The sequence below is a fragment of the Numenius arquata genome, chromosome 11 (genome assembly GCF_964106895.1).
Source record: "Numenius arquata chromosome 11, bNumArq3.hap1.1, whole genome shotgun sequence".
NCBI lineage: Eukaryota > Metazoa > Chordata > Aves > Charadriiformes > Scolopacidae > Numenius > Numenius arquata.
In genome coordinates this window covers 23,609,096-23,616,434 of record NC_133586.1, presented here as the reverse complement: position 1 = coordinate 23,616,434, position 7,339 = coordinate 23,609,096, and the positions used below count along the sequence as shown (strand labels likewise).

At 53.4% G+C, this 7,339-nt stretch overlaps 1 protein-coding gene across 1 annotated transcript; it reads right to left on the bottom strand.

The window, feature by feature from the left end:
* Positions 1 to 1,972: 1,972 nt before the first annotated feature.
* DUOXA2 (dual oxidase maturation factor 2) lies at positions 1,973 to 6,631 on the bottom strand. The gene is made up of 6 exons (XM_074156165.1): positions 6,485 to 6,631; positions 6,288 to 6,345; positions 4,311 to 4,445; positions 3,914 to 4,127; positions 2,623 to 2,837; positions 1,973 to 2,172 (listed from the first exon to the last, which is right to left on the bottom strand). Exons 1-6 carry the CDS (start codon positions 6,629 to 6,631, stop codon positions 1,973 to 1,975), a joined length of 969 nt encoding a protein of 322 aa, XP_074012266.1.
* Positions 6,632 to 7,339: the final 708 nt, after the last annotated feature.

Genomic DNA, 7,339 nt, shown 5'->3' with positions numbered 1-7,339 from the left:
GAGCAATGGCCCCGGTGTATGCACCTCCTTGTGGTGGCAAGGGAAGAAGTCTCCTTGCAGGTGGCCAGCCCCCATGCCACAGCCAGCCGCTGTTATCCTGACCTCCTCCTCTGCATGAGACATGATGCGTGAAGGGGTCTCTGCATCCTGCACCATGTCATTGCCACTGCTCGGCTGGTCCCATGCAAGGTCTGCTGCAGAAATCCCGGCCGTCCTATGTTTGATGGGAAGTGGGCAAGACATTTTGTGTCTCTGTGCTTCAAACAGATCAAATTTTGTTTATGTTTTGTTTATTTGGGTTCATGTCCCTTCATGTCTGACACAACAGGCCAAAGCTTTTCTTCTGGTGAGGATGCTATTGGAGGGTAAGCATGGCTAAAAGCAGGACATGAAACTGGAGAGTGCCGGGTGAGGTGGCAGAAAGGATGGGAAACCCCTCAGCCTCCTGTGCTTTCAGGGCACAGGATCTGTCCCACACCAGCCCCAATAACTTGTGGTTGTTTGTAGCATCTTCCCGCGATTCCTCCGGACTTGAGGCAAGAAAGACTCGAGAAAGGATCCTCCTTTTCCCAAGGGAGTTTTGTTGGTTTAATCCTGTGGCTTTTGTCCTGCTGCTTGGCTATTTAAAGTCCTTTTGAGGTTATCCTACATTCCTACAGCACGCTGCTCCCCACAACAAAGGTTTCTCAATGGCTCACATTGACACATGCCAGCCAGCCAGCCAAGCCTAGTCCTTCCTTGGGGGCACCTCTGCCAGGGCAGCTTCCCCCATGGGAAGGATGCTGATGCTGGGGGCTCACAGGCAGCTGCCTGCAGATATGCCCTACAGCCTCCTCCTAAAAAACTACCCCCCCCAAAATGTCCAGAGTGTTTCAAAGGAGTGGGTTTTTAATAATGTTTTCTTGAAAATAATAATTCTTGTGCCTAGCAAATCACATTACTGCAACACAAATATCATGTGAAAGAAATAAGTAACTTTACAGTGAGGCTCTTTTCTCAGAAAGGAAAAAGCCAAGATACTGAAACGATGTCCTTTACAATTAATTGGACTGAAGCTGTCTGGGTTTCAAGCATTCAGGTATGGTGATCTCGCTGTGCCAGCCCGTGGAGACTTCATCAGGACAGTGGGTTTGGTGTCAGAGCCTGTCTTCTTTTTGTAATAATGCAAATTGATGCACTTCACTTCTCACCTTGGCTGGGTCTGACTCCTGGCCTTGGGCTTGCAGTTCATGGTGAGCCCAACTAGCCCAAATGTACTCCAGCTGGATGGGGGTAACTTCATTCTTCCCTCTCCTTCCTTTCCTGCGGCATCTTTTGGCCCACGCTGGGCTACAAGTCTTATCTAATACAGCTCAATTTTGAAAGTGAAAATAATCACATCACCACATCCCTCCTGGCAAATGCCATTGTACATGTACTCAGTCTTTGTTTCTGGAGCAGTTTTTTTTTACTCTAGCTCATGCAGCATCCAGCCCGACAGAGTCTGGGTCAGTGCCTGGCTTTCCAAGGTACACCTAAAGGTCGACACTAAACATCAGTGTTTGGGGAAGAAATGAGTAGGTTTAATCACTGGCTTTTGGAGTCACAGGTGCTCCCCGTGAGAAATCAGTTTCTGGTGTGGGAACTGGCCATCAGAGACTCACTGCACCAAGCTGTGCCAGGGCATGGAGCAGGAAGGGCATTTCTCCTGGGACAGAGATCTCCAGGTGAGTGTGCAGCTCAAGTGGCTGGAGCTGTGAGCTGCTCAGATTGCAGATTGCCAGCTCCCTGCAAAGCCTGCCCTTTTCCACAGGGCACAGTCAGGGAGATACAGTCTGCAATGGTACTTCTCATCACGTACCCATCCCAATGTGGACTCGTGCACTCTTCAAAGGCAGTTGGATGGGGAAATAGGTCTCTGGGGACATCAAGAAGGGTTTGTGCTCTGCCCTTTTGGGCCCACCCTCAGGGAAGGAATGGGAAAAACTTTTTTCTAGATGTTGTTGGGGTTGAGTTTGGAGGGCTGAGAAAGACACAGTCCTTTGTTCACAAAATGAGTGTTGACGTACACTTCAGTCATCTCCTGGCATTCCTCTGCTTTGTCCTCACGGAGATCAAAGAAAGTTTTCAGTAGGTCCAAGTTGAAGTAGTGCAATGCGACAACAGTGATCCCAGCCACAAAACAGAGCAAGCCTAGAAGACAACATACTCCCTGAGAGCATTCTTGTAAACACCAGCACACTTCCCACCCCACATCCCTCCTGTGATGGGCCCCTGCCAGGGAACAATGCCTTCTCTTATGGAAGATGCCCTTCTACTATATGAGGTGGCTCAAGCTGCTGTGCTGAATATCTTAAAACCCAGGCATGGGTCTTAAAACCCAGGCAAGCGATCCCCATCTCCTTGCCTTACTGCACCTCAGGGACTAAAACCCCTCCATCACCCTTGAGATGGGGATGGTATTCCCCCTTCTGCCAGCCCTCTCCACATCTCTGCCAGGATCTGCTTTGCCAAGGCACAGGCTGGGGCTCTGGTGAGCTGCACCGTCCAAGCTCTCTCACATCCATTTCTGGGGGAAAGCACTGGGACTCTTGCACACCCAGAGGGACAAGGTGGTATGCCCTGACGTAGCTTGGTCCTTACCAATCGCTAGTGTGAGCCAGAAAGATCCCCCATAGCCAACGTGCAGGGTTGTGGTCCCAAACTGGATCAGGCACATCGGGGAGTTCCTCACCGTGGAGAACGAGAGCAACGAAAAGATCATGAAGGCCCCTGTGACCAGGAGCATATAGCCTCCATAGACTAGGACAGGCATGGAGAAGAGCATGTTGGCAATAAGCCAAGTGCAAAAGGCCACCCTGGAGACAAGAGAAGACCAATGGATGAGTTGTGCAACTGCCACGGACTAGGATGTTGTATGTGAGGATTTCTATGTAGAAGGAGGAATCTGGGCTCCAGGTTGCATTGTATGAGGCCAAGAAGCTCTGTGGGCAGGCTGGAGTGATCCTTGGCCTCCCAGGCTGAGCAAGCAGATGTGCAACGCTCACACTGTTACATCCAGAAGGCAGAAGCCTGGATTTCCTCTTCCCATTGCTCAGACACAGACCATACCAGCCTCAAGGAGGCCACAGCAGCCCACTCAGGATATCTAGACCATCTCAGGCCCCTGCCCTTCCATGTGTGGGGCAGTGCAGACCCTGGCGAGCAGCACACAGAACTGGGATAATTGCTGAAGCAGGCATAAATCATTTTCCGCAGCTCTGGACTTGGCTGAGGAGCTGGGTGACAGGGGAAGCCTTAAGCTATGGGCCAGGAGCCCCTGGTCCATGGCACTGCCAGGCTCCTTTCCTAGCTTCTGCATCCCTGCTGTCAAACCCAGATCACAGGGAACAGCCCTTACCCTTCACAATTGACAGAAGAGGAGACATTATCTGCACAGCTGTGGACCATCTCTCCCTCTGCCCATGAGCAAAAACATCTCGCTGCACAACAGATCCTGCAAAAGTGTTGAGACTGGCCCCACAATAACAGGATTATCACCCTTTCCTCATCTGGTCCCACTTCCAGACATCAAATACTCTCACAGATGAGGACGGGAGAGTTCTACACATGCCCATGGGCCTCCCTGGGCCAGCAAGGACAGCAGCTCCAACTCTGTCTATTGGGACGGATCCCTGACATCATTGGCAGGGATCTGCACCATATTCCTCTCCTGTGCCCAGCCCTGGTGGAGCTGACCAGCAGAGAGAACCAGGACCTCCTATCTGCTCACTCCGAGGTACCTACAGGACCACTGGTTTTGACTGCAGACCTTGCAAAGGCCCCTTCATGCACGTGGCCTTCTTCCTGGCCCTCTGAGGCCTAGGGACAAGGCAGCAGAGCCCCTCCCACACCCTTGCATCTCCCCTGCCTACACCAGGAGACAGGAGCTCACCAGAGAGTGGCTGATGCATAGTGGCCGGAGATGCGGTACTGCCTGTGCATGCTGCAGGGGCTTTGCGTGGTGAACTTCTCCGCCACATAGAGGATGGGGCTGGGCAGCCCCTTCTCCAAGCCTTCGCTGTAGCTGTGGTCATAGTCTGCATCGAAACTCCAGGCAAAGTACTCATTGTAGTTGATGGTCTCGTTGACCTGATTCACTGGGTTTCCTGCCAGAGGGAAAAGACTGAGGTCCTGCTGTGTCCCAGCAGCCTGGGTGCTGCCAGCCAAGTGCCCAGGCACCCAAGGGACAACAGGGTCCCAGGAGCCTCTGTGCGGACCAAGGCCACCCACGGAGCACTTGGAGACCTCCATGGCCACTCCAGAGCTGCAAATGGGGACATCAGACTCACCCATGAGTGTGATGTTCACCCCCGCCAGGCCAACATGCAGCCCAATGTCCGCGTTGACCAGGGCATGGCTGAAGGACTTGTAGGAGGTGTTTGCTGTCACCCAGCCGGTCTCCCAGTCCCCCGTGAACTGGACAGCTGCCAGGAAAGGTAAAGCTGAGGTTAAGAAGGGATTGGTCTCGAGCTTTGCTGTGCTGAAGGGGGGGATCACGGGCAGCATTCCCACCGTGGCACTGCAAGGGAGTGTAAGGAGGGCAGGAGAGCTGACTCAGCCACCAGGACGTGCCTCAACTAGCTCCCACGCCCTGGCAGAGCTCATGTCCTCCCTTTGCTGAGCATCCACTCCCTCGATCCTGGAGTGGGGCAGCTCAGATTCCTAGGAACCAACCCCATGACCTGATTCCTCCTTGGGCATCCTTCCCAGGACTTCTCTGCAAGCCCCGCAACGCAGCAAGCAGCGCAGCCCCTGGGGACAGCGCTCGGAAATGAGCACGTTCCTCAGCTTCGGGAACAGGGGTGAGTTTCATTCCAAATATTAAGCTCCCTAGATCACAGTATTAGCGCATAGTGAGGATTGCTGTCAAATGGAGGCGGTGGAGAGGGGTGGCAAGTGCCGTCACAGCTCTGTCATTTCAGCTGAGGGAAAAAGATAAATTTACAGGATTTCTAGTATATATTTGTTTTGGAACAAAGTATCCTTTTCTGAAACACTTTCCCGTTGTGGTGGGCTTAATTTTTCAGCACAGAAATGAGCAGAAAGTGAAGGTGATGATTTAATCTCAGGCTGAACAAGAAAACTTGCCCAAAAATAAGTTCAGCTCCTGAAGTTCAGCAACTTGTGAGGGCACTGATCCAGTAGCAGCTCTGCAGGAACGCTTTCCAGCTGCAGGGTTGAGTGTGCCCCGCTGCTGCCAGACAGAAGCCCTGACGCTGACTTTAAAACAATTAATTCCTCCTGTGTGTCCAAGCAGTGCCTGGCTGCATCCTTGTAAGGAGAGTGGCACCGGATGGGTCTCCAGGGCTGAGCTGGTTAAGGCTGTGGAGCAAACCCTGATCTACACCCCTCTGCCATTTCCAGCCTCGCACCATGTTCCCGGGCAGCTCTGCTGGCATCTCCCAGCACCTGAACATCCTCAGGCAGAGGGTGACCACTATATATGTGCCAGCCAGCAGAGTCCTGTAGCTGGTCACAGCCTGGATATCTACTTCTATTGCCGGGTTGAGTCAGTTAGGTTGTGCTTCATCATCCCTCTCCAAGCAGTCTTGTGATCTTCCCTGTCCTTTGCAGCAGGAGACTTTCTTTGATTTAGGCTCAGGGCTGTTTGCTCTCCCCATCTGGCATCTTCTATCCCCTCAGTACATCTTTCATTTACATGTCCTGTCGCCCTCTCCAAGTTGCGAATCCCACAGCCTGGTTTCCACCACAAATCCCATTTATTACAGAAGATTTCCTAGTTTCTACTAAATCAAATCCTCTCCTTCATCTCCTCCTGCCTTGCTCCTTGGAAAGTCTTTACCCTTCCCACTGCAATCTCTGTCCTGCCTGTGTTTTATTTTGACCTGTTCTCTCCAGAAGGCTTCTCTGATCCTCCAAACATGCCTGGCCACAGTTTGAGCTGCCCAGCCGTGCTACCTCAGCAGTGGGCAGCTCAGGAGGGCATGCATGGTTGGAGGAACATGGGATTGTGCAGCCCACCAGAGTTGGGGCTGTTCAACCTCTGCGGTGCAGTTACAGCCAGCAAAGCTCCCTCTCGATTCAGAAGCGACCACAGGCACCTCTGGGTGCCCTCAGCCCCCATGCTATAAGCCCCTTTGGAAAGCTGTGTGACTGCTTCACAGAGCAGGGGTAGGGTAGACCCTACAACCAGACCCAGCCAGGGGACGGCTGTGACCGCCAGCTCCCATTTCCCAGACACAGACCCTGCCCCGGTGTTTAATCCTGCCCCCAGACCCACCCTCTGAGGGCTGCACAGCACTTACCAACGATCACCACTCCCACGAGGAGGCTGAGGAGAACCCGGAGAGTCCAGTACAGCCTCTGTGGAGAAAAAGGTGGGACATCAAGCAGGGAGGAACATCCCCGGCTGCCTTCCTGCCTCACTCCAAACCAGCCGGGAGTATCCCAGCATCCAAATGTGGGGAGCAGATGCTTGTCTCCAGGGAGAGGGGTCACACACCGCCTGGCCACGGATGCCTGGGATGATGAGCAGGAAGCTGCAGGTGAATGTTAGGTAGACCACGATCACTATGATGGTACTGACATCGAACACAGCAACCTTCCTCTGCTGCAGGTAGAAGGGGTAGATGCTATCAAAGAGAGTCATCTTGCACCTCCAGGAGCCTGTGGGAGAGAGGCAGTCACACTGCCTGCCACTGCAGGCAGGCACTCCTGCACTGTCCTGCCCAGCTGCCTCGAGCCTTTGGTGGCCAGCCCCAGCTCAGCTCTGGAATAACCAGCTGCAGGAGATCCACCCCAAAAATCCCCAGAGGGACAAGGAAATGTGACGCTGCAAGGAAACAGACAGGGTGAAATACTCCCCAGCAGAGAAACACGCCACCAAACAGCCCTCGGTGGAGGAGAGGAGGTGCCTGGGGCAGGTCTCCACCACCCTGGAGGGATTATGGCAGCCCGGGGAATTACGAGCTACTGTCCCGCTACTGCTTAAGGAGCAGCCCAAGCCCAGAAACCTGTTGAGCAGCTCCTCCCCAGACAGCGACGGCTCTTTCCCTCCAGCAGATGCAGCCAGGGCTTTCCACTTTGTGGCTCACCCTTAGAGGAAGTTCATGAGCCAGCAATCACCAGCAGATGCAGCCTTCCTCCAAAATGACAAGGAACCACCGAGAACATCAATTCCACAGTAGCAAAACTATCCCCAGCCAGGGGCCACCATTGCCAAGCAGAATAAAGCCCACCACTCTCCATTTCCACCCCCTCTCCTCAAAGAGACTTTTCCCCAAGAGCTGCAGAGTGCAATCTGGGGAGGGAGGACTGTTCCTGTGCTTGGTCCAGAGGAGCCAGAAGCAACCCCTGG

What these genes read in the sequence shown, in the direction of transcription:
- DUOXA2 (XM_074156165.1), bottom strand. Translation starts at nt 6,631, where the DNA reads ATGACTCTCTTTGATAGCATCTACCCCTTCTACCTGCAGCAGAGGAAG. An exon ending in GGTGAACATCACACTCATGG is followed by an intron (nt 4,128 to 4,310) that starts GTGAGTCTGATG and finishes TCCCTCTGGCAG; the next exon opens with GAAACCCAGTGAATCAGGTC. An exon ending in CTGGCTCACACTAGCGATTG is followed by an intron (nt 2,173 to 2,622) that starts GTAAGGACCAAG and finishes GTTGTCTTCTAG; the next exon opens with GCTTGCTCTGTTTTGTGGCT.